At 31.8% G+C, this 27,864-nt stretch overlaps 2 protein-coding genes and 5 pseudogenes across 4 annotated transcripts; 1 reads left to right on the forward strand and 6 right to left on the reverse strand.

Annotated features, from left to right (window-relative positions):
- The first annotated feature begins 3,209 nt into the window (after positions 1 to 3,209).
- Positions 3,210 to 5,203, forward strand: LOC125369423 (annotated as a pseudogene).
- Positions 5,204 to 6,247: 1,044 nt separating this feature from the next.
- LOC125369460 lies at positions 6,248 to 7,280 on the reverse strand (annotated as a pseudogene).
- A 16-nt stretch (positions 7,281 to 7,296) lies between these two features.
- Positions 7,297 to 7,893, reverse strand: LOC125369425 (30S ribosomal protein S11, chloroplastic-like). The gene has a single exon (XM_048371624.1). The coding sequence runs from the start codon at positions 7,730 to 7,732 to the stop codon at positions 7,316 to 7,318; it is 417 nt and encodes a 138-aa protein (XP_048227581.1). The 5' UTR covers positions 7,733 to 7,893; the 3' UTR covers positions 7,297 to 7,315.
- A 5,269-nt stretch (positions 7,894 to 13,162) lies between these two features.
- Positions 13,163 to 13,663, reverse strand: LOC125369424 (annotated as a pseudogene).
- Positions 13,664 to 14,288: 625 nt separating this feature from the next.
- Positions 14,289 to 15,500, reverse strand: LOC125369426 (annotated as a pseudogene).
- Positions 15,501 to 15,731: 231 nt separating this feature from the next.
- LOC125369427 lies at positions 15,732 to 16,416 on the reverse strand (annotated as a pseudogene).
- A 3,383-nt stretch (positions 16,417 to 19,799) lies between these two features.
- Positions 19,800 to 27,618, reverse strand: LOC8258082 (lisH domain-containing protein C1711.05). Of its 3 annotated transcripts, XR_007215118.1 has the most exons (9): positions 27,484 to 27,618; positions 27,059 to 27,383; positions 26,904 to 26,968; positions 26,720 to 26,760; positions 25,769 to 26,592; positions 23,997 to 24,086; positions 23,842 to 23,903; positions 21,902 to 21,985; positions 19,800 to 20,098 (listed from the first exon to the last, which is right to left on the reverse strand). XR_007215118.1 is itself a non-coding variant. In XM_015718662.3 (8 exons), the coding sequence occupies exons 2-8, from the start codon at positions 27,308 to 27,310 to the stop codon at positions 19,993 to 19,995; spliced, it is 1,425 nt and encodes a 474-aa protein (XP_015574148.2). In that variant the 5' UTR covers positions 27,311 to 27,383; positions 27,484 to 27,618; the 3' UTR covers positions 19,800 to 19,992. The 3 variants fall into 3 exon arrangements, 2 of the variants coding, with proteins under 2 accessions (XP_015574148.2, XP_015574147.2); XM_015718662.3 differs by lacking the exon at positions 21,902 to 21,985 and having other exon boundaries at positions 25,769 to 26,577; XM_015718661.3 differs by lacking the exon at positions 21,902 to 21,985.
- Positions 27,619 to 27,864: the final 246 nt, after the last annotated feature.

The raw sequence follows: 27,864 nt of genomic DNA on the forward strand, positions 1-27,864 counted from the left end.
AAGATTTCCCCCGCTTAAAGGATAATCATTTGTTACCAATGAGAAACTCTTTCTCGTTTTAAATTGAAAATTGAGGTTGCAGCAATGAAACCATAAATTTGATACACAATAGATGAATATGATAGATCATTTTTTTTTTTTAGATAATGAAAGGGATTCTTCTATTCTATCTTATTCATCCGTACTGATCATAGATATTGGAAAAAGTTTTCTTTTGTCCAATTTCACGATCTGAACAAGTCGCACATACACCCTAGTACATGTTCCTCATTGAGGACATCCCGAGAGCGGGGGATTTGGTGATATTCTGATTGGGCTGTCTTGTGTTTCTAATAAGTTGTTTAATAGTTGGCATGTTGAATCATATGCATAATGGGCTGGTTTAGATCGATCCTAACCGGATGATTATGAATTTTTCTATATTAATATTCTATTATTATTATTAATATTATATTATTAAATAATTAATAGAATATTAAAGAATATTTAATTGAAATTGAAAGTCTGGTAAGAAAAAAAATATTCAATCGTGATTTGCATTAAATTTCTGCTATTTCTTATGCAACTGCTACAAGATCAACAATTCCATAAGCTTGGGCTTCTGCTGCTGACATAAAAACATCTCTTTCCATGTCTTCGGATACAACCCATAAAGGTTTTCCCATTCTTTGTGCATAAATCCTTGTGAGGATTTCGTGCAATTTCAGTAGTTCTTCTACTTCCAGGACAAATTCTCCTATTTGGGCCTTATAAAAACCAGCAATAGGTTGATGAATCATTACCCTGATGATATAAGAAAAAAATGGCTATTCTATCTTGCATAATAAATAAAAAGATGACAAGAAGAGATAAAGAATAATAAGAAAAAAAAATAGAATTGAACAACCGTACAGGCATTGTTTACGCATTGCATACGGCTCCACAATGGAATTCACTTTTACTTACCTTTTTTTATCGAATAAAAACATAGAGTTTATCAGGTTTAAATCAGTAAATGATCCAATAACCACCCTTTCCTTGTCTTTGGAGGAGTTAAAAAATAAAACAAAATACTATGGTGGTCCCGTTGCTTTATTTCATCAGTGATTTAGCAATCCCAAAGTTTTTTTTTTATTTGAAAAATAAATCTTTTTTTCATACTCTTTTATTTTTATAACATAAATAATGTTAAGAGCACTCCGGTGCGAAAACAAAAAAGTTTGTGACGCTAAAATAGGCCCCTGATAGAATAAAATCAGAAATACCCTTACTTAATATCTCATACTACTCTTTCGATACATAATCTAATGTTTAAAAAAACAATTCTTATATCTATATCGAATTCGAACTCCCATGCTATTATTACTTAATATTTATATTTCAATATTTCATATGGCGAAGGCATAGTTTTCTTTTTTCTTTCAAATAAAAACCCATTGGCGCCAAGCATAAGGGAATGCTAAACGTTTGGTAATTTTTCCTCCAACTAGGATAAAAGATGCCATTGAAGCAGCTAATCCCATGCATACTGTTTGTACATCTGGTCGCACAAATTGCATAGTATCATAAATAGCTATTCTGGGTATTACCCATCCCCCAGGAGAGTTTATAAACAAATACAAATCTTTAGTCTCGCTCTTTATACTGAGATATACCATAAGACCAATAAGTTGATTCGAGATCTCGCTATCAACATCTTGACCTAAAACAAGTAATCTTTCTCGATAAAGTCAGTTGATTGAGATAAATTTCTATCTTCTAGGAACCGTACATGCACCTTTTGATGCATACGGTTCAACAAAAATCGATGAAAATAAAATAAAGAATCAATGTGTAGATTCCAACCTTCCTTTTTTGATAGTGAGTACTTTTTAACTTAACTCTTTTTTTTTCTAATGTCTAATGCTAATGAAAGGGCTTTTCTTCCAGTTTTCAAGAAAGATGAGTTTTAACCCGTTTACCTATAAAATAAAAAAAGGTTTCCCTATAAAGATAAAAAAAAATTATTAAACTTATCAAACAAACTTCTCATTGATGTATTTTTTCATCGAGATTCAATTCAAATCACGACGGCATTATCTTGTTCCTGAATGGGTTTCTTCAATTCTTTTAGGTTTGTGCTCTACTCCGAGTAAAGATTTGCCCGATTTTTATTTGCACATATAGAGCAAATGCCCCAATACCGCGTCTTTTTGTTACAACTTCTTTTTTTTTATTTAATTCATTTCACGTCTTCTGCCAATTATTTGACATATTCATTATTATATTATTCGATTGAGTATGATTAGCAGTTTGAAATCATTTCAACTTCATAATTATTTCAACTTCATAAATAGAATATGATACAAGCAGTAATTGTAATAGATATATTACCAATTGGGTTCTTCTAAACGGAGCCTGGATACTTCATTTTTTTGGTCCAAACAAGCCAACCATAAATTATTCTAATTGATATATATAATATTAATCTGAGTACCTCAAAAGCATAGATCTAATTGGACTTCATTGCATTTCACGCTCCAAATTTTGGATGATTTAATCAATCTTTCTTGGGTGAAACCGAGGATATCTCAATCGGGGGAGAGAACGGGGGAATCCCGTATGACCCAATATATCTGACAAGTCACACTATACGTCAATCCAAATGGAATCGTCTTCCGCAGGATTTCGAAAAGGGACTTTTGGAACACCAATAGGCATTAAATGATAGAAAAATTTTAAGTACTCTATTTCACTTTGATGTGAAAACGTAACAATGAATTTATTGTCTTATAACAATGAATTTATTGTCTTAATAATACTAACCTTTATAATATTTTATACATGGATTCGATAAGTTTATATTTATATATTTAATATATTTATATATATAATATATAAATATATATAAAAATATATATATATAAAATAAAAAAAAAAGGGAAGACAAAACCAATAGAGTTCAATTCTTACGAATAGGTACTTTGAATGATGAACAAATCTCTATGCATTCGCTCATATAAAATAGAGTCAACCCCCCATTGCATATTGGTACTTATCGGGTATAGAATAGATCTGGTTCTCTTTTCTTTGTTCCTACAAACGGAATTGTTACATTATTACTAAAATAAAAAAGAAAAAGAATAGAAAAAAATATTAATTCTTTCTTTGAGATAATCTACTTAAAAGGAGAGATCCATAACATAGTTTTTCCAGTGCCATAAAGTTACATAGTGTCTGTTTTTCGTTAATAAAGGGGTATTTCCATGGGTTTGCCTTGGTATCATGTTCATACTATCGTATTAAATGATCCTGGTCGTTTGCTGTCTGTCCATATAATGCATACAGCTTTAGTTGCTAGTTGGGCCGGTTCGATGGCTCTTTATGAATTAGCAGTTTTTGATCCCTCTGACCCCGTTCTCGATCCAATGTGGAGACAAGGTATGTTCGTTATACCCTTCATGACTCGTTTAGGAATAACCAATTCATGGGGTGGTTGGAGTATCATAGAAGGAACTATAACGAATCCGGGTATTTGGAGTTTTGAAGGCGTGGCTGGGGCGCATATTGTGTTTTCTGGCTTGTGCTTCTTGGCAGCTATTTGGCATTGGGTGTATTGGGATCTAGAAATATTTTGCGATGAACGTACAGGAAAACCTTCTTTGGATTTACCAAAGATCTTTGGAATTCATTTATTTCTCTCAGGGGTGGCTTGCTTTGGGTTTGACGCTTTTCATGTAACCGGGTTGTATGGTCCTGGAATATGGGTGTCCGATCCTTATGGACTAACTGGAAAGGTACAACCCGTAAGTCCAACATGGGGTGTGGAAGGGTTTGATCCTTTTGTTCCGGGAGGAATAGCCTCTCATCATATTGCAGCGGGTACATTGGGTATATTAGCGGGCCTATTCCATCTTAGTGTGCGTCCACCCCAACGTTTATACAAAGGATTACGTATCGGAAATATTGAAACTGTCCTTTCCAGTAGTATCGCTGCTGTCTTTTTTGCAGCTTTTGTTGTTGCTGGAACTATGTGGTATGGTTCAGCAACTACTCCGATTGAATTATTTGGTCCCACTCGTTATCAATGGGATCAAGGATACTTCCAGCAAGAAATATATCGAAGAGTTAGTGCTGGGCTGGCCGAAAATCAAAGTTTATCTGAAGCTTGGTCTAAAATTCTAGAAAAATTAGCTTTTTATGATTATATCGGCAATAATCCGGCAAAAGGTGGATTGTTCAGAGCAGGCTCAATGGACAATGGAGATGGAATAGCTTTTGGGTGGTTAGGACATCCTATCTTTAGAGATAAAGAAGGGCGTGAGCTTTTTGAACGTCGTATGCCTATTTTTTTTGAAACATTTCCAGTTGTTTTGCTAGACGGAGATGGAATTGTTAGAGCCGATATTCCTTTTCGAAGGGCAGAGTCAAAGTATAGTGTCGAACAAGTAGGTGTAACCATTGAGTTCTATGGTGGCGAACTAAATGGAGTCCGTTATAGTGATCCTGCTACTGTGAAAAAATATGCTAGACGCGCTCAATTGGGTGAAATTTTTGAATTAGGTCGCGCTACTTTGAAATCCGATGGTGTTTTTCGTAGCAGTCCAAGGGGTTGGTTTACTTTTGGACATGCTTCGTTCGCTCTACTCTTTTTTTTTTGATACATTTGGCATGGTCCTCAACTTTGTTTAGAGATGTTTTTGCTGGCATTGATCCAGATTTAGACGTTCAAGTGGAATTTGGAGCATTCCAAAAAATTGGAGATCCGACTACAAGAAGACAGGTAGTCTGATACAATATTTGATATCTCGTACTTTCTGCCTTTATTCTATTTTCTTTGTGTAATTTGACACAAGGTACTAGAGATATCTGAATTTGAATTGCCGTCCTTTCTTTGAATCTTGTTCTTTTTTTTATCCAGGAGACGATTTCAAATAAGTAGGTATGGAAGCTATAATTGTAAACCACGATTGAATTTATGGAAGCATTGGTTTATACATTCCTTTTAGTCTCAACTTTAGGAATCATTTTTTTCGCTATCTTTTTTTGCGAACCACCTAAAGTTCCAACTAAAAAGATAAAATGATTTTTCGTTATCTTAATTGAAGTAAAGAGCCTCCCAATATTGGGAGGCTCTTTACTTCAACTAGTCCTCGTGTTCCTCGAATGGATCTCTTAGTTGTTGAGAGGGTTGCCCAAAAGCAGTATATAAGGCATACCCAGTAAAACTTACAAGGAAACCAGATACAAAGATGGCGACTAGGGTTGCTGTTTCCATTATTATATAATTTAATTTCAAGACCACAATGGATCTATGATAAGATAATTTATTTACAACGGAATGGTATACAAAGTCAACAGATCTCAATTAATACAAATAGGATTTATGGCTACACAAAGCGTAGAGGGTAGTTCTAGATCTGGTCCAAGACGAACTGTTGTAGGGGATTTATTGAAACCATTGAATTCGGAATATGGTAAAGTAGCTCCTGGATGGGGAACTACTCCTTTAATGGGTGTCGCAATGGCTTTATTTGCGGTATTCCTATCTATTATTTTGGAGATTTATAATTCTTCCGTTTTACTAGACGGAATCTCAATGAATTAGATTTACAAGAACCGCTAAGTCCTAGTTTTTCAATACAAAAGAAGCATTTTGGCTTGGTCTCGGATTTTTGATTCTATTTTGGTAGTTCGATCGTGAAATTTCTTTCTTTCTGTATTTCTGGAATATAAGTGTGCGACTTGTTATAATTGATCCTATTGATAGTACAGAGAGTGGGCCTGTCGTCTTGATAGAGATGATTTTTTACCTCGTTAGTTATTTATTTTAGTATCTGGAGCACGGAATATATGAAATAGATTATGAAGTATTAGAACTATGATTCATACTTAATATTCAGATCCCGTGACCGGATTCCAAAAAATTTCAAAGAATTAGAAGGTATAAATTGAAAGATTTTTCCTCCTCTTTTTCTATGTTTGATCAAAGGACAAACCTTTCTTTGAATTTTTACTCATCATATTTATTCAGTGAATAAGTGATGGTACAATGGTTCTTACTCAGGGAATCTTTGGACTTAGTTTGAAGTTTTTATTAAGTCATCGTGGTTCTAATATGAATCTGAGGTTTCAATCGATTTATAGGATCTTAACAAGAAAATTCCTATCAATAATAACGAAAACAACAGTTGATATTTTGGCATTATAACCACAAAGAAGAGTTTTCAAAGAAGAGTTTTTGGATTTTTCTTTTTTCGTATCATCATCTTCAAAGAAAACTGTTGAATCATAGGATTAAGAATTTTTTTTCTATTTCTAGAATACCCAATATATGTTTTACATCGTCTATACGAAAATGTTCAATTTTCATAAGATCTTCTTGACTCTTATTCAAAAGGTCTGATAATGTATGTATATTGGATCTTTTGAGGCAATTGTAGATCTTAGGAGTCAATTCTGATTGGTCAATAAAAACGTATTTTAATCTTATTTCGTTTTGATTTTTTCTTAATTTAGTCAATCTATCATAAAAGGTAAAAAGAGGTAAAGTAACCTTGTGTTGATTTTTTTCTAAATGGAAGTTTTCTTCTTCTGCATGTAGAAAAGGAATAAATAAATCAATCAAATTCCGAGAGGCTTCATGAAGTGCTTCTTTAGGAGTTAAAACTCCCATTTGTCCATATTTCGAGAAAAAGTATCTCTTGCTTTTCATTCCCATTTCCATAAGAATGAACACTATGATTCGCATTTCGAACAGGCATAAATACAGCATCTATAGGATAACTTCCCACGTGAAAGTTATTTGTCGGTTTTATACGATAGCCGTGATTTCTCTCGATTTGTAATCCAATACACAAATCAATTGGTTCCGTTAGGCTAGCGATATGTTGTGTATTATCAATGATTTCTACAAAAGGTGGTAAAATGATGTCTTGAGCAGTTATATATCCAGGACCCTTGACACAAATAGACGCGTCACAAGTTCCATACAAATTGCTTCTCAATACAATTTCTTTCAAATTCATTAAAATTTCATGTATTGATTCTTGAATACCTGCTATAGTCGAAAATTCGTGTGGTATTTTCTCAGATTTTGCACGTGTGATACATGTTCCTTCGATTTCTCCAAGCAAAGCTCTTCGCGTCGCAATGCCTATTGTGACGGCTTGGCCTTTCATAAGTGGTGACAGAATAAAGTGTCCATAAAAAAGACGCTTATTTTCAGTTTTTGATTCAACACATTTCCACTGCAGTGTCCGAGTAGATATTGTTACTTTCTCTCGAATCATAATAATATTGAAATCATTGAATTATTTATTTCTCTTATCTCTTGAAATCTCTTCAATATTTATATTTACACACGCCTTTTTTTAGAGGGCCTGCAGCCATTATGTGGCATAGGGGTTACATCCCGGACGAAGCTTAATAATATACCACTTCTGCGAATAGCTCTTAATGCTGCATCTCGCCCGAGACTAGGACCTTTTATCATGACTTCTGCCCGTTGCATACCTTGATCCACTACTGTTCGAATAGCATTTCCTGCTGCGGTTTGATCTGCAAATGGTGTTCCACTTCTTGTGCCCCTGAATCCACAAGTGCCGGCGGAGGACCAAGAAATCACTCGACCCCGTACATCTGTAACGGTCACAATAGTATTGTTGAAACTTGCTTGAACATGAATAACTCCTTTTGGTATTTTATGCGCACTCTTACGTGAACCAATACGTCCATTCCTACGTGAACCAATTCTTGGTAAAGGTTTTTCCATATTTTATTATCTCATAAATATAAGTCAGGGGTCTATGGATATATCCATTTCATGTCAAAATAGATCCTTTTTTTTATTTATACATTTTTTTATTTGTACATCAGATCCTTTAGAGCGTTTCCGCTTAACAAGATTATCCTTGTCTTTGTTTATGTCTCGGGTTAAAGCAAATTACTATAATTTGCCCCCGTCTACATATCAGTCGACATTTTTCACAAATTTTACGAACAAAAGCTCTTATTTTCATATTTGTCGTCCCTTAAATTTTGAATATACATACTTTTTTGGAAGAAAATAAGTTTCTTTAAACTTTGAAATCGTGAATTGTATCCCTTGAAAGTGATGAAATGAAAGGACTTCTTAAGTTAAAAAAAAAAAAAGAAACTGACTAATCATTCAAATCTTTGTTTGTTACGGAGTCTATAAATTAGAAGTGCTTTGGTCGAATTCTAAATACTTAACACTATTTCTGAGCAGTATAGGTATAAAAAAACTATGTTGGATCCTTCCTGAAGCATAACCTAAAACCAGATCTTCATTATCTAAAGGAACTTGGAACATATTATTGAAAAAGTGATTCAGAAAATTAACCTTCCCAAATTGAATCCATTTTTTGTTCTTTTATTCCAACTAAAATCCCCTTCAAGTATCAATTAATGTAATAGGAATGATATTAGAAACCGCTTCTTTCTCTTTTTTTTTTCACAAATAAAAAGTTGGGATACAATTCGGATATCCGAAAGATTACCATATATAACACAAGATTTCTCCACCGATTCTTTCTAGTCGAGCTTCTCGGTCAGTCATTATACCCCGAGAAGTAGAAAGAATTACAATACCCATCCCGCCCAAAATTCTAGGAGTTTTTTGATAGTTAGAATAGATTCGTAGACCAGGTCGGCTAATCCGTTTTAAATTTAGACTAGTTCTATAGGGTCCCTTCCTCTTCCTTCTATGTCGTAGGGTTAAAACCAAAATTTTTTTGTTGCCTTCCTGGTGTTTCATGACATTTTCAATAAAACCTTCTCGTAAAAGTATTTTAATAATGTTTTCGGTGATGTTAGTGAATGCTATTCGAACGGTTCCTTTTCTATTCATGTCAGCATTTCGTATAGAGGTTATTATCTCAGCAATAGGATCCCTGCCCATGATAAACTAAATTTTTGATTTCTCTCTAGTTTTGATATAATCAACATACTTTTTTTTTTCTTTTTTTTTTTTGAATTACTTATTTTATTAAAGGTATATGCGTGAAACACAATTTACTAATGAAATTCTATTTCATTTTTATTCAAATACTATCACTATACAATAAAAACTATATAAAAAATACTATAACTATATACTAGAACTGTATCATGGTCTCATCTTAATTTTAAATGGTATTATCTTCTATTTTATTTAGAATTTTTTATTTTATAATACTTCAGGCGCTAATGAAACTATTTTAGTAAAATTTAACTGTCTCAATTCTCGGGCGATTGCACCAAAAATTCGAGTTCCCTTTGGATTTCCTTCTTGATCAATGACAACTGCAGCATTGTCATCATATCGTATTATCATATAGTTATCACGTTTGAGTTCTTTACAAGTACGTACAATTACAGCTCTGATTACTTCTGATCTTTCTAGAGGTGAATTTGGTGCCGCTACCTTGATCACAGCAACAATAACGTCACCAATATGAGCATATCGGTGATTACTAGTCCATATGATTCGAATACACATTAATTCTCGGGGTCCGCTGTTATCTGCTACATTCAAATGGGTCTGAGATTGGATCATATCATTTTTTTTATCTGTTATTTTAATGCAAAGGAAAAAAAGATATATTGTTTGTCCAAAACAAAAAAAAACTTTCGATTTATTTTAGCACCCCAAAACAAAAGTCTTTTTCCTTTAGTTCTATATTCCTATCCCGAAATAATGAATTGAGTTTGTATAGGCATTTTTGATGCTGCTATTGAAATAGCCCTTCTTGCTATATTTTCTACTACTCACTCATTTCATAAAGTATTCTACTTGGTTTAACGACAACCACCCAATATTCAGGAGATCCTTTCCCCGAACCCATACGTATTTCCGTAGGTCTTAAAGTAACTGGTTTGTCGGGAAATATGCATACCCATATTTTTCCACCGCGGCGTGCATTTCGTGTCATTGCCCATCGTCCCGCTTCTATTTGTCTAGATGTAATACAAGCGGGTTCAAGTGCCTGAAGAGCATATTTGCCGAAACAAATACGATTACCTCGAAAAGCTATTCCTTTCATTCTTCCTCTATGTTGTTTACGGAATCGGGTTCTTTTTGGGTTATAGTTGATGGTTGTTTCTCAATTCCATCTCTACTACAGAACCGGACATGAGAGTTTCTTCTCATCCAGCTCCTCGCGAATGAAATGTATATATATGTGTTTGATGAATAATATACTAAATCATGGGATTCTTTGAGATTTCACTTAATTTATTTACTTAATCTAATCTATTTATTAGATTATTTTCTATTTTATTAGATTATTAGAATAGAAATAGAAATTGGTATATATATATATATATATATATATATATATATATATATATATATATCTTATAATTATGATATCGGATCGATAAAATTTAGAAATCCAATAATCTAAAAAATTTCGCGGGCGAATATCTACTCTTTCAATATTTATTTTATTTGTTTTATAGAGCTAATCCACGATCCTTCAGAATAAATGGATTGTCTTTTGGTTCCTTTCGCTATCCTCCCAATAAATCATTAAGATTTGTTTTCAATAAAATCTTATGTATTTACAGGTTCCTTCGTTCCCATCGCTTCTCCATTAATGGTTAGGTCTTAATTTTACAATGGAGCCTCTAATTTGATTTGTTCTTGAGTCAATCTTCTCAGTCTTTATTGGCTCGAGGCTCTTCATTTTTTGTTTTATGAATGAATTAGTTTCATTATAGATCAATTGGTATTGATGCTTTAGTACATTAGCCTTTATCTGATGATTCATAGACCTTACATATCGGAATCATAGATCATTGATATTTTTTTCTCTCTTTCTTTCACCCTTCCATTTATCCGCATAATTTTTATTTTGATTTACAACTCCTAATCAAATCAGATTGGTTTTTCTTTTGTTTTTTGTTTTGTTTGTGCAAAAAGGATTTTAATTGCTCCAATAATAAATAAAAATATGAGCAATATATCATATCTTGAATGTTTCCTTGGATCTAGATAATGCAAAGCGATGGGTTGGTTATTAGTTGTATTTGGTTATTAATTGTATATTTATACTTATTAGTTCATAGTATGAGTCAGTCTTTTTTTTAATCCTGAACCTAAAAAACCAACGAGTCACACACTAAGCATAGCAATTATATCAAATTATCAATCGAATTTTTTATTTTATTCAACCCTACAGAAATATAATTCGAATTGATTCTTTTTTTTTAATAATAAAAAAAAGAATCAAAGAGTTTGTCATTTTTGTTTTATCAACAGATAGAATGTAAAGACAAGTCAAGTAAGGGTTTATTATTTTTTATCTAGAAATGTCCAAATTTTTATGCCTAATACCCCATAAATGGTTCTAACTGTATATGAACAATAATAAATTTTAGCCCGAATGGTTTGTAGAGGAACCCTACCCTCTCTAATCCATTCGAAGCGTGCAATTTCTTTTCCGTCAAGACGCCCCACAATTTGTACTTGAATTCCTTTTGTATCCACTGCCCGCTTAATTCAATAGCTTTCTTCATTGCTTTCGCGAAATGAAACTCTATTCTTTAATTGTCCTGGGCTATAAATTGCAAGAATATTAGGTGCCCATAAGGGTTTGAAATTCTTGTAATAGCAATATTGAGTTTTCGGTTCACACAATTTAGTTCTTTTTGTACATTTATCTGTAATTTCTCGATTCGTTTAGGTTTACTTTCTATTATTAATTTTGTGAATCCCATATATATTATTACTTGAATCACATCAATTCTTTTTTGAATCTCTATACATGCAATTCCCTCAACACCATAAGATACTTTTGTATTATTTTTTACATAATTCTTGATACAGTTTCTTATTTTTTGATCTTCTTGTAGACCCTCAAAGTAATTTTTTGGTTAAGCAAACCAAAGAGAATAATGACTTTGGGTTGTACCAAGTCGGAAACCTAGTGGATTTATTTTTTGTCCCATAATTCCCCACTACTTACTATACATATCATGAAATGTCGCATATGTAGATTTCGTTTTTTTTATCCACCCCCGGTTTTTTAAGCATATGTTATATTCTTCATATTCTTCATATAAAGATATATTTTTTAATACAATAGTTATATGACAGGTCAATCTTTTTATCAGATAACCCCACCCTCGAGCTTGAGGTTTTAATTTTTTCACAGTAGCACCTTCGTTGACTTCGGCTTTACTAATGATTAAATTGGCTTCGTTGAAACCCATATTGTGGCGAGCGTTTGCTGCTGCAGAATAAATTAATTTTAAAATGGGATAACATGCTCGATAAGGCATAAGCTCGAGTATCATAAGTGCTTCTTCATAAGAACGTCCACAAATCTGATCAATTATTCTTCGTGCTTTGTGAGTGTACATACATATATGTTGGCCTAAAGCATATACTTCCGTATATGGATCTCTCTTTTTCTTTCTTTTATTTATCATAAGATTTATTAACCTCTTTTTTTTTTAATGTCATAAATAAAGTAATAATTTTAATGAACGAGAAAAGTCAGAAAAAAATTTAAATTGTAAAATGAAACTAATAAATATACATATCTTTAATTCTAAATTACTATTACTCTAAATCTAAATTACAAAATACTATTCACTATTCAAATATCTATATTTTCCTTTTCAATTTAAATGAAACTTTTAAAATGAAAGAAAATTTTTAATTAAATTGAAATTTTCTTTTTTTATTTATATTTAATATTAATTTTATTAATTTTATTTAATATTAATTTCAATCTTTTTTATTTAATAATATTAATATTTTTATTTAATAATATTAATATTTTTATTTAATAATATTAATATTCATTTTTTATTTAATATTTAAATATTTATTTAAATTTAAAATGAAATATTCATTTTATTAATTTTAAATATTAATTATTTAGGAATTAAGATTAACGAATTAACGACGAGATTTACTATCATTTTTTGCATATCCCCGGAAAATTAGAATAGGTGCAAATTCTCCTAATTTATGGCCCACCATACGATCTGTTATATAAATAGGTAAATGCTCCTTTCCATTATGGATAGCAATAGTATGGCTGATCATTGTGGGTATAATGGTAGATACTCGGGACCACGTTACTATTATTTCTTTTTCTGCTTTTGTGTTAAGCTTATTTTTTTTTTTTAATAAATGATTTGCTACAAAAGGATTTTTTTTAGTGAACGTGTCACAGTAAATTTCTCCTATTTTTTTTATTTATTTTGAAAAGATGAAGAAACAAATTCTATTTTTTCTCCTATTTACTACGGCGACGAAGAATCAAATTATCACTATATTTATTCCTTTTTCTACTTCTTCTTCCAAGTGCAGGATAACCCCAAGGGGTTGCGGGTTTTTTTTCTACCAATTGGGGGCCTCCCTTCACCACCCCCATGGGGATGGTCTGCAGGGTTCATAACTACTCCTCTTACTACAGGATGCTTACCCAGCCAACATTTAGATCCGGCTCTACCTAAACTTTTCTGGTTCACCCCAGTATTCCCTACTTGTCCGACTGTTGCTGAGCGGTTTTTGGATATTAAATGAACCTCCCCAGAAGGTAATTTTAATGTGGCCGATTTTCCCTCTTTTGCAATCAGTTTCGTTACAGCACCTGCAGCTCTATCTAATTGTCCACCCTTTTCAAATGTGATTTCTATTTATGTATGGCCGTGCCTAAGGGCATATCGGTTGAAGTAGATTCTTCTTTTTTATCAATCAAAACCTCTTTCCAAATTGTACAAGCTTCTTCCAAAGCATACGGCTTTCTGGGTGTAGATGATGATATATATATAGATGGATCTTATATATCGTAAAATGAAAAAAAGTACTACATGAGTGGATATATAGGAATCAAAATCTGTTGAATCACTCATGTTATGCTCTTCTACATCCTAGGTCTTCCCGTTCCTTCATCTGTCTGATTCGAGGCCGAGGGGTCCATAATAATCATAATACTTTATTCGTATTTTATACGTATAAAATTGAAAAGGAAGTTATGATAAACCTAGAAAAAACAGAAGCTAAGAATAGTAATCTTTGAGGAATGGGATCAAGAATCGTTATTATTTTGACACAAGAAAGGGATGTGGCAAATTCCTTTTCTTATGTCGAAGACTAGGAAGACGAATAAAAAAAAATAATACTTCCTAGAATCCTTTGTTCTCCCTCATTTAGCCTTTGCTTTTCCGCTTACTTATCTTATGCTTAGTATCTAGTCAAATGGGATTCTATTAGAATAGAAAAAAGCTATTGATGCACTCTATGACAATTAAATCGGACAATAATAAGATAATCACACCGCTCCTGTTTTATTTAGATTCAAAAAAATTAGATTCAAAAAATACAAAAAAGGGGATAAAGTCAAATAGTCTTCTTACCAATATACATATTATGACTAGAAATGCGGTACAAATAATTCAAAAAATCTGGTATAATTTTTTTTTTAATTTTTATAAAGCAAAGAGCTTTTCATTTTTTTTATCATATATAATTACCAACTGTTATTCATTTTAAGAACTTGATGTTGATAAATTTACAAATCTAGAAATTCATTTCGGACAATTGAACCTTCTCAAACTGTTTCTTTTTAAGAACCAAAAAGATTTGTGCCAAAATAACCGACACCAAGAAGAACAAAAGGCCTTGGGCACGTAATGGGTCTTGAAGTACTATTTCTGAATCCCCCTAACCAAATCCACCCACATTAGGATTACTCATTAATGGTTGATCAAGTTTGATGGATTCGCCTTCTGAAACAAGAAGTTCTGGTCCTGGAGGTATAATATCAATCACTTGACGTCCCTCTGACGCATCCGTTATGGTTATTTCGTACCCCCCCTTTTCTTTTCGTATGATTTTGCTTACTATACCTACTGTTGTAGCATTATAAACCGTATTGTTACTCTTGCTCCTATCGGGATAAATCTGACCCCTTCCCCTGTTTCCGCCTATATATATGGGATATTTTAAAAAGTGAACATCTTTCTTAGTGGCGGGGTCCGAAGAAAGAATAGGAAAGGTATTTCACTATATTTTTTACCAGGAACAGGACCTATCACAAGAATTTTTTTTTTTTTTGTGGGGCGATAACTCTGAAAAGACAGATTTCCCATCTTTTCTTTCATCTCTGGCGAAATACGATTAGGAGGGGCTAATTCAAACCCCTCACGTAAAATAAGAACAGCCCCCACATTCAAAGCCCCCTTTTTACCATTAGCAAGAACTTGTTTCAGTTGCATATCATAAGGAATTCGAATGACTGCTTCAAATACAGTATCAGAAAGTACCACTTGTGGAACTTCAATATCCACGGGTTTATTAGCTAAATGACAATTGGCACACACAATACGGCCAGTGGCTTCGCGCGGATTTTCATAACCCTGCTGTGCAAAAACGGGATATGCATTTGAAATGGATGCCCAAGTTATTATATATATCATGAGCGATACGAAAATGGAACGAGTAATCTCTTGCTTTATCCAAGAAAAGGTCTTTCCAGTTTGCATGGTCCAATCATTGATCCTGAAAATTTCTACAATAAAATTAGGTAGGTCACTAATATAGTTCCCTATCCATGATACTGCTATTTACTGAAATTTTTTTACTAAAATAGAAAATATAGGAAGAGAATCCCTTGGATGTATAGAAAAAAGAAATATATATATATATATATATATATTAAATAGAGTAAGATTTTGTTTGATAGTAAGATTTTGAATGTTTTGCTTTTGTATTTTGTACAAAATAACAAACATTCTAATTGGATTCATGGATCATTTTTCAGTCATTCATTGAATGATAAATCACTACAAGTGACGGAGATACGCGATTTAAATAACAGAAAATTAAATATTTAAAAGTTGTATCGAGATGACTGGAAAAGTGGAAACAAGGCCAGATATAATTTGATCATTATGAGCAAACCCAAAATCTTTGTAGACCGAGCCAATCATTAGTTCCCAACCATGGGGTGAATGGAATCCTATACATAAATCGGTTAATAAAAGAATGAAAAAAGCTTTTATTGTGTCGCTTAAATTATATAGGAATTCTTGAACCCAAGAATTAAGAATAATAAGTTCTTCATTACTTAAAATAGAATAACCACTTAGAATAACGAAACAGATTATATTTGTCGAGAAGTACAAAATCGTATGGATATAATCCTCATTGTGCATCTTGATCAATTGGATTGTTTCTTTGTGAATTCCGATACGAAACTTTTGTAGATGTGTTTCCAGATATTCCTTTATCATTTCGTCCAAGCGAATGAGTTCCTCTAATTCTATGAACTTTTCTAGAATACTTTTTTCTTGAATATCATTTACAAAAGTTTCGGATTTACTAGTATTACACCAATTAATAACCCAAGATTCCAAACTTTTATTAAATAAAAAAGAGATCTACCAGGGCAAAAGAACTATAACTGTAAGATATAGAAAGGGAATAAATGTTTTTTTTTTTCATTTTTTCGTCTGTGAATTTTTAATGAACCCACCTCTATATGATCTAATATTTTTATCAAGCATAAGTTCTATTATGAGGCTTTGAACTTATGAATCTATTCCCTATTTTTTATTTGTGAGTAAGCGGTTAGTCCTTGAATTTTGAAAGAATACAAAAAAAATATTGTTTCTAAGTATCTTAATTGCTCAAATTCGGATTTCTAAATGAAAGAATTTCGTTCTATCAACAAAATAAATATTTCGAAAAAAAAATGGCCAACTTACCCATATTCCACAGAAATAATTTAGAAAGATTTTTGAAGAATATTGTGATGTGATAATAAAAAATGAGTGGCAAAAGCAAAATAAGACAGAAAAGTTATCATTCTAGGTGATCCAGCCCTTTGTTCATTATGGAGGACAAAAAGAAAGATAACAAGAAACGTCGAGAAAAGAAAGATAATTTACAAGATACGATCTATCCATATCTAATATATCAATTTCAAATATTGATTCAAATATTGAAAATTCAAAATTAAAAGAGTTTTTCTTTATTCTATATTTTATTCCGAAATGCTTTGTTTTGATCTATGAGATGGGTCTATTATTTCGATTTATTACTTGTTTTGTTACTAAATTTATTGAATATTGAAATTGAATTTAGATACGCATAAAAAAGGTTTGATTTTATTTTAGAATTGTTCCGTATATATATATATATATATATATATATATATATATATATATATATATATATATATATATATATATAATATGTCTTCTTTGGTTCATCAATATTGTATTGTGAAATTTCAGTTAAGTTATGCTATAACTATAAAAAAACGAAGACTCTTGGATTTTTTCGTTCTTGTTAAGAAAATGTTCATTATTCAGCTCATTTCAAAATACTTCAATTGGTACACGCAAAAAATAGGCCAATTCCGCTACCTTTTGCTCAATCTCTCGTGGAGTCAAATTCTCATCAGTATGAGTCAAAGGAATGGACCCTCGGCCTCTGGTTTCCATATAAAGGACACGCCGAGCAAAAATACCCTCTTTCACTTCTATTCTAATAGACTGAATATCCTTCATAAGGAATCGGAGGAAGATGCGACGATTTTTTCCAGGGAATCCCTAGCGAAAAATACACACTATTCCTTCTTTTCTATCGAATCGATCATAACCACTACCTACATTCCACAAAATTGTGCACCACAAATAAGAACTAATAAATAGACCGGCGATCCCATAGAAAGACATCACGATCCCTTGTGGAAAAAAAATTATTTGCTGAGACGGAAATAAAGATATCAAATTTCTGCCAAGATAACTGGAAATTCCAACCAATAAAAATTCCAATGAACCTAAAAAAAGTATAAAGGCCCAGCAGAAATTACTTGTTTTGCGACACTCCGCTATAAGTTCTATCCATATACATTCTGATCGCCAACTCATACTAGATCTAGTTGTTTTTTATTTGAAGCGATAGACTAGCCCAAATGAATTTGACTTTCTTTTTTTTTTGTTTCCGAAGTAACTTTCATCAACTCGGATTATTCTGGTGTGAATCTTTAGGAGGAATTCATCGAATTCGTTAGATTAAAAAAAAAAAGAGCTCAGCCCCCCCCCATAGGATCCCCTATCTGCACATATATAAAAATATCAGCTTTGCTTTGCATTTCTTTCAGGCATCCGCCACAGTTTCGATTTATTTTCAAATAGTCCATTTACTTATATATCATATATCATATTTACGTCTGCATAAGAACCCTTTCATTTTCATTTACGTTTGAAGGGAGCTGCTCGTATGTTATATCATATCATACTAAACTAAAGAGATATTCGTATTATATCTGTATTATATTATGATCCAAGTCTAAGTCTTGAAAAAAAAAAAGAAATGAAATCTACCCCCGTTAGACCTAATTGGATCTAAAAAATCTTGTTTTTTTTTTAACATGAAGAGATAAGGAAGCCATCGCAATTGCCGGAAATACTAAGCCTACTAAAGGCACAAAAATGGAGGGTAAGCTGTTGAGAATTGTCATAGAATGGGCACCTCGATTTAATATTTGTACATGTTATTTAATTTTTTACTATATATTATATTATTTTGAATATTTTAATATATATTTAATATATTTATATATTTTCATTATTTTTTTATTTATTATTATTTTATTCTATTAATTTAATAATTTAAATTAATTATAATTATATTTATATTAATTATTCTATTATTAGTTATTTATTAGTTATTTTGTTATTAGAAAGATTTTTTATAATCATTAAAATTCGTATATAATTATACTAAGTATATCTAAGTGAGTATATATAATATAATAAAGTGCAAAGAGCGTAGAACTAACTAAATGACTTATTCATATTTCTACATGAAATATGATAATCCATTTATTTGTTATTCTTTTATTATCTTTTTTTTTCTTATCTTATAACTTTCATTTTTCTTTTTTCATTTTTTTAACTTTACTTTAATAGAAAATATTTTAATATATTTAATATAAAATAAAAAAAATAATGAATTTTTCCGATTATAAATTCTCTCAAAATTTATTATATTTTATACAGAAAAAATTGAAGAGCAATCTGAATTTGACCTCCTGTGGATTAAAGAAAAAGGCAGGTCAAAAAAACAAGGTGTTAATTAATTAATTAATTAATTAAAGGTCCAACTGATCACCACGCCTGTATTGTAAATATGCAGTTATAAATAATGCAGCCAAAGTAATAAGAATTAGACCTAAAACGATTCCAAATAGAAAAACTTCAATCATTTCAATTTATTTGAAAGAAAAAGGGGGGGGGGGGGGGGGGGGGGGAGTAATATCTATCCTTATCGCCCATAAATCTCAATAAGCAAAATCTCAATAAGAAAAATCTCAATAACCAAGAATTGAAAATTAATACGGTAAAGAACTAGAAAATGGATGGAATACTGACGAAAAATTTCCTTTTCTTTTTATAAATTTTTTTATAAATTGTTCATTCAATTTATTTTAAATAAGTCATATCTTGCTCAGACCAATAAATAGAACTGAAGTTATAGTTAAAGCCGCTAGTAGAAAAAGTCCCTGCAATTTAGATGAACTTTGTAATTTTTCCTGGAGAGGAGAGAAGTACAATACTTCAACTCTCTGCGCTTATATGAGCTTATTAACTTGATTGACCTATGCAGCCAAATCAATTGGAATACATAAAGTTATCCTCTTTGGTAATGATGTACATATCCAATTATGTCCATCAAACTTAATTATACCAAAGTAATCAGTATAAAGGGCTCATATAAGACAAAACATCGATTTATCATAGCTCCACTTTCTAACAACAGGTCAATAAGATAGTTCATCCATAAAGAATTGCATAGAGCAAAAGGAGAAAGCAAGGGGAGGAACCCCAAAGAATTTCAAAGCATAGCAAATATATGCAAATCCGTGAATTGTTTCAATAATAAGAAAAGTTGTCAAATTAGTCAAAGTGCAAAACAATAAACAACTCTTACAGAAACTAAATCACCAAATTGGCTCATGATAAGTGATGCCCAAAATCTGCAGAAAGAAAGATCCCCAATCATTCATCATCAGAATAGTTGAACTTGACAGAATGGGATTGCAAGTCAATTTGTCCTCCTCTGTATGACCCACGTTTCTTCTTTGTCTTTTCATGCCTAAAATCCCTGGGAAAGATAAAGACAGCAGGGTAGAAAAATAAAGAAAAGCTCATTAAGGATGTGCAATATAAATACACTTTCTGATGGTGCAAAAAAGACCAAATGCATATAGTGTATGCTTGTGCGCGCTCCTGTATGCGAAGAATCTGTAAAAGACGGACACTTCAGCTTTGTTAGCAAAGTATCTCTTGGACTCAACATGGCATTTGCAAACCAAAAAGGGGAACAACAAGCTTCTATAACGTAGGTTATTATTTCAATCCTGCAGGTCCAATCTTATTCTATTTTTATACTATCCAAAACATTATTGCTACAATCTGAAACAGTAGCTTACATGACCAGCTAATTCAAATATAAGATCCCATTAAATTCCTAGAATATATATATATATATATATAAATCTTCTGAGATTTAACTTAACAGTTGAAAGGTACTAATAAAGAAATAGAGGGACACCAAAGATCTTGCATACTATTATGTTTCTATAATGTCCAACTTTAACTTGGTAAATGCATCTCGTCCCCTTTCTACCTTGCAGTTAAGTGAATTAAAAAACAATATGACTTTAATACACACTTCAGATAAAAAAGAAAAACGAAATTAAGAGAACAAGATCATATGCAAAGCACAGCCAATGATGACAAATGTCCCAGTTTTATGTTAAAATCCCCCAGCATTATCTTTAGGTAATTACTATTGTCCCCAGTTTTATATTAAAACATCCCTCAGTTCAATTTCATTTGCTGAAACATCTTTCCATTAAGGTATTGAAGAATTTAAGTTCAACGAATAACAAAGTAGTTAATGCCTAAAAGACATTTTATTTTATTCTTTTAAAAACAATTAATTCCAAAAGTACCCTTTTTCTGAAAATTAACCGTCGCCAACTTAAAAAGATACTACTTTTTGTTTAATTTCTTTTACAAAGCTTTTATCTCATATTTTGATAACCAATCTCTTGTAACAAATCAGTGCCTTAGACCACCTTGCCATCCATCCAAATTCTTAATTGAAGTTTGATTTGCAGCTTCTAATTTCTTTTCTTTTCATTTTTTCGTAAAACAAGATTAGGAAAAAAAAACAATACATCCTATTGGTTTTAAGACTTGGTGCACTGCAAAACCTTAGTATCCAACTTCATCAACCAAAAAAAGATCTTTAATAGATAAAAAGAATTATATTGCACAAATCTTAGTCTTTAAATCAACATGCAGGGAAATTGTTGACCATCTCCAACTCTATCCTTTACTAGAATCGTAGATATCACCAACTCTATACCCCATCAAGATCAATTGTTAGTTGTTAAAGGCGAAAGGCACAACAAGGTGATAAGAACTCATAACACAACGCAAGCATAAGATTAAAAACATAACACAGAACTAAAGAAAAGAAATAAAAAGATTTCGACAATCATGTTCAAGAGGCATTTAACAAACAACAAAAAGGCATGTTCAACAGAGATGATAAAAGTAAAACAGTCTTATAAATGACTAGAAGTCCTAGAATAGAAGAAATCCTAAAGCATATTCCATTACTAATTTATTATAAGTCTATAATTATGGTTTTGGTCCTACTCCTACACTTCTAGGTAATTCTCCTCTTTTTTTTCTTGATCAATGTCTTTTTGCCCTAATATTCTTTCTTCCATTTTTTTTTATATTTTTTTTGGAGATAATTAGGTCTGGATAAACCTACATATTCTATATTAAGTCTATGATGAAGGGCTGAGATCATTATGTCTTAAAATAATTAAAAAAGAAACAAATAAAAGTCAAAATAGTACGAAGACGCGCCTCGCCTGTGCCTCACCTTAGGTCCAAGACGCACAAAGGCGCGCACCTTAGTGAAGTCGCCTGCCTTTATTGAGGCTTGCGCCTCTCGCCTCAGGGACGCCTTTAACATAACAAAGGGAAGATTTATAAAATTAAGGCTTAAATCCATCTTGTAAAAATAATAGATAGAAATAGAGAAAGAATGGAGGTTTGAAAAAGGGAATGCAAAAGAATGAAGAAACAGTAGAGACTGGGTGAGGAGATAGAGAAAGAGGAGACAATATTTTGTCTTAAGTTAACCCTATGCATGAACGGTAGCAATAAAAGGATAAGAGAAAGGAATAAAAGAAGCAGTTTTAATCGTATTTGGGTATTAAAATTTTATAGGAAAGGGAGGAATAGAAGGGGAATATTTCCTCTTTAATTCTCTTGTAGAAGTTGAAATTAATTACCCCTTAATTTGGGATTTTAAAAGTTTCAATTCATGAAAAGAAATGAAAATTTAATTAATTATTCTTTTATCTCAATTATTGCAATAAAAATTCAAGATTTAATTAATTTCCTTCCCTTTAATGATTATTTTTATATAACCAAACACAAGAGGATAAATTTTCTCTTCCCTTCCCTTTTAAATACCTTCTTTCCATTTCCTTCTTCATTTCCATGCATAGTGCAAGAGAGGGTGTATATAGAACAATATTTATGAGAGTATGTTTGATAATTTTATTTGTATTAATGGCAAAAAATAGGATTTTCCAATAGGCCAAAATAACCATGAGCAGCTATAGTACTATTAAGTTTCTTCCTCTTGATCAGATCTATATTGTAACCTTCATTAGCAGATTCATCTTCTGTTTAATAGCCTGAATTTTGGAAGGATCAACTGCTAACACTCAAGAAACAGAATGACAAAGAACTATCTGTATGAAATTTTATTATTACATTCCAATTCTGTTTCAACCTCGGGGATAACAATTGTTACACTAAAATTACTATATTGACAGCAAAACAAACCTTTGATCCTTCAACACCTCCATATTAAAATTTAACTATGTATTCCGAATAATCTGTCTAAGCTAGAATAATCTGTCTAAGCTAAGGATATAATAAATGTAAGCAATCTGCATAATCGAGATTGATGGAAAAAAATAATAGATGGATTCTAGAGTTTATGACAGTATGAAATAAGTTAGATTTGGTTCAGTCGAGATTTAATCATAAAATAAGGCTAAAATGGAAGGATATGTAGCTTTAATTTTCTGGCAGCAAAAAGAGAAATAATGACCGGAAGAAAAAATTAGAGATCACACCACTCATGTATAACTTCCAGTTCCCACTATATCAAAATACTCACGTTCATCATTCAACAGCCTAAAAAATAAAACTAGGTATTAGGCAAAGTAGTTTTTTCTAGAGACTACAAATTCTCCTAGTATGGTCGGTAATCTCAAATTCTCCTAGCAGATCAGAACTCTCATGTAGAGCAAGAGAACACAAAATACCAAGCAGAAAAATAACAAATATTGAATGGGCAAAACATGTTGAAATATTTGAGCCCTATGTCTGAATTAACAAAAATTTTCAACTCTAGGAATCATAGATAGCATCTTGTAAAAAAAAAAATTAAAATAAAAAAGATTATTAACTTATCAAAATTATTACAATGAAAGAACACCTAAATATTTTTCCCTGAACTAGATTTATAAAATTCTAGATTCAGCACACTAAAATTCCAAGTAAACATAATATATTTGTCGATAATTTGGCAAGTACATCCTAAGATGATTTTTGTAATAAAAGCTGCCCGCCAATTATTAATAATAGACCTTTAACTAATTCAATTCATTCTCTGTTTTTCAATCGCAATGACATTAATATCAAAAAAACAATGAGCACCTAATCTGTTTTTTTTTTTAGGCATTTGTGTATGAATCTCATGGTAACATCAAGAACATAGGCCTTAACAACAAAGCGTACCTTCCTCTAACTTGCCCAAGAATATCCTGTGCTTTTGCACCATAGCCAATCTCAGCTCCATCCTGTGCAGAAATTAGGGTAAAACACACTTAAATAATAAACACTGAAAACTCAATGAGGAAGAGAGAACTTGGGAAATAGACATAGAACCAAACCTTTGCCCAATATGAATTATCTTTAAGCCTCTCATCAGAGAATACCACGTCGTCAACTTTTACTCTCTGAAAACGTATAGCTGATTGTGGCTGCAATAACAAATTCCAGTTAAGTGTACACATAGAATCAATCATACTCTTGGACAGAATTTTTCAAAGAAATCATTAAATAAACATCACCATTAAACACAATAAAATAGATAGGTACAAGGAGGGGGGATGGATAGAGAACATAGAACATCTAATAGACCCCTTTTCTAGAAATTAGGAAAAGCTATTCTGATACAAAAATAAAAGAAAAGAAGAGGAGTACAGCAGCACACGTGGCACCATTCCAGAATATTTTTAAGAGATTTTCTCATGGAAAGTTCAAGAAGAAGTCAACAGATTAGTAGGGAAATATTCTGCTAATTAGTTTCTTAGTTATCATCTGTTATTAGTTATCATTATCTATCATTTAGTTGCAGATAATTTAGGATAATATTTCTACTCTTATTTAAATAATTCAGGATGAAGTTTGTACTTATCACTCCTTAGAAGTATGGAGTTATGCTTTGGCTATGTATTTGAAGATGAGATTGTTTAATGAAAGAGGCAAGCAAACTTTCATCTAAATATTGTGAGATCAGTGAGCTCTCTCCCTACAATTAGTCAGTCAAGATAGGTAGAGGAAGAAGAATCCCAATAAATCTCCTTCTCCATCTCCAATAAGGTTAGGAGAGGATTTTACACTTCAAGGTCCCATTACTCGATCCAAAGCCAAGGCACATATCATATTCTCATCCAACCACATTAAAATAAAGATTTTAGTGGTCCAGTGCCTCAATACTTGTGTGATTGCATGTACAATTTATTTGAAAAAATTAAAACATAGATAATACAGTCTGACATGAATAACACCAGTTACCATATTCAGTCTCTAAATCAATTGCAGAATATGTCAGGTGAGGTTTACAGAACATGCAAGGGGCACCACCTTGGGAGATCAATTATATTGTATTGCGAGTATATACTCTACCCCTTCTTCTTTTCTTTTGCATATACACAATATTATCATCCAAAAAGAACATTAGGCACCTAAATAAAACATGTTAAGAATTGTGAACATGCATCTTAGGCATAAGCATGTTAAGCTTAACTATGCTAAAGTAATTACGAAAATATGATATGTTATAATCAGGTAGAATAGAATATAAAAAAAATGATTGAATATGATGTCAATCTTGAGAACGTCTAATCACAGTTTTGCAAAGCTTAATGGATTCTTCTTTACTATCAAGCATCATTTTGATAATGGCCTATTAGAAACATCAACACATATGATTAGATATAATTTTTATGTAATATTAAAATACAATATCCAGTCCTTTATTGGCTAAACCCTAGTGTTTTTACCATCAACTTTACAAAAAAATACAGCAACAAACTCCACACAGATGATTGGAATGAATAAAACTCATTTTATTCTGCATACCACTAATTAAAAAAAGTATATATACAGAAAATAAATGCATCAAATACCTAACCATTAGCTAGCAGAAGTCTCTTAAAATTTTTTTACTATTCCCTAAGATAGAAAGATAGGCAGATCACAGGAGATCTCCATAAGATGACAGGATACAGCATACATGCATATTTGCATTATCATTGGAAATCTGTAAAGATTGTAAAACAAGTGGAAACATGCAAGGACATTTAGGATTTAAGCAAGTCAACATCAGAATTTGAAGCTAAGTAACACACTATCACCTATTAGATTGTTCAAGTCATACCTCAGTTGAACCATTCTGCTGCTTCTCGATTTTCTTCATGGAAGATTTCTCTCCAATTTCCTTGAGGCTTCGGTTTGACTGCCCATTAAGCTCTATAGTCAATAATTTCTGGGCCTCGCCAGAAACAGTTTGGCTGTTTTCTTCTTTCTGGGGCTTCTCTTCAATTCTAGAGGATGAATCTAACCCTGTAGAATGATCTCTTACTTTGGGCTCTTCAGAATCTTTTGTCTTTCTACGTTTAGATTCTTCTGTCTTTATGTGTTTGGATACTTCAACTAGTTTTTCACCATTGGGCTGATCTTCAATTAGTTTTTCACCATCTTCAGACGCTGTTCTTTTCCTCTTCTTGGAATTTTTATCCTGTTTTTCAATAAAATCCTCCTTTGGAGTCTTTAAATTTTCAGAATCAATTTTCTGTGGATTTTCTTCAGCAACAATAGGATCAGAAGACAGCTTGTTTTTCTTCTTCTTCTTCTTCTTATCCTTTGGTTTATCATCTGTCTTGGAGTCCGTCATTTTCTCATCAGCTTTTATTGCTACATCCTTAGATTTTTCTACAGTTGGCTCAGACACTGACTCTTCATTTGGGTTATTACAAAGAGATTCTGAACCCAAGTTGCTTTGCTTCTTTTTGTTTCTCGTTTTCTCTTTAGGTTTCACCTCTGTGGACATGGTATTATCAGGAGTTGGATTCTCTTCAGCATTCTTAGGACCAATAGATTTATCAACAGCACTCTTATCCTTCTTCCTTTCCTTTCCATCACCCGTAGCAGAAGCAAAATCACCATTTCCATCTGTTCTAGAAATGCCTACAGTTTGTAGTTCTGCAGATTAACCAAAATAAACAAATAATACAAACATTCACATACAAATAACATTAAAAGATAAAAAGGAAACTACAAAACTTCCACATGTAAACAAAGAAATTTCGTTTAGAAATTTGAAGCATACCTTGCACCCTGTGGCTCTTGGAGTTTTTATTGGCATGATTACTGCAAAACAATAAAATCCGAAATTTTTACACTAATAATAAAAAGAAATACAGAAGAGCAAAGATAAATTTAAAATTTAAGAAAATTGTACCATTATGTTCATATATATGTAATTGCTACAATTGAATTAATAAAAGCCATACCGCATATCCAAAATCTTGATAAACATCTCTTGCAGGTCAAAAGAAGATTCAATTAAATCATCTTTCTGTAAGAAAAAAAAAAGGGAAATAACCGAAGTCAATGAAATTAAACAGAGAGAGAGAGAGAGAGAGAGAGGAGAAAGAAAGAAAAAGACCTGGATTCTGGCTTCAGAACGAAACTTCTTAACAGTTTTGGAGAAGCCACTTCGTTCCAGATACTGAGCTATGGAATTCAAGAGCAATGTCTTCTGCTCCGGCTTAAGAATTAGTTTGTCGTTGTTGTTGCTGCCGTCGTCTAGCTTCATGCTGCTTGCTGGCGGTTTAGACAACAACAGCACCTGGCGAGGCTTAAATGCTAAAATGCTAGGATTCACTTCTACTGTCTTTCCAATTTGGGTTTTGGGCATGTAATTTCTTCCTTCCTTTTTCTTTTAAATATATATATGTATAGAGAAAGAGCTCTCTAAGCTGATATAGTCTCTGCAAAAACAGTAGCCAAGAGAAGCCCAAATAAATGTATAACTTTAGGATATCAGAAAAGAGCAAGAAATAGACAAAAGATAAGACGAATAAGCATTACCGGAGCAGAGTACAGAAAAGAAGCAAAATAAGATTTGGCCAGCGGTGGGCGGAGGGCCAATTTTTTGAAGGTGGTTGTATTTATATTATTAGGTGAATAGAAGGGAGCTAGGGCTTCTTCTCTGTCCAATAAAGGTTTTCTTTTTCAAAATTACTGTTACTGTTTTATGGATGTATTAATTTCTATGTCCCTCTAAAAGTAAAAATAATAAAAATAATAATAATAATATTTTTATTTAATTCATTAATTTATAAATTATATTTTTAATTAAATATTAATTTTATTTTAAAAGAAAACATCAGTTAACTAATATGTAGTTTTCTAATCATATAATAATATAAATTTTATTTTATAAAATATTAATTAAATTTTAATATTATA

This window comes from Ricinus communis, chromosome 3 (genome assembly GCF_019578655.1).
Source record: "Ricinus communis isolate WT05 ecotype wild-type chromosome 3, ASM1957865v1, whole genome shotgun sequence".
NCBI classification, from domain to species: Eukaryota; Viridiplantae; Streptophyta; class Magnoliopsida; order Malpighiales; family Euphorbiaceae; genus Ricinus; species Ricinus communis.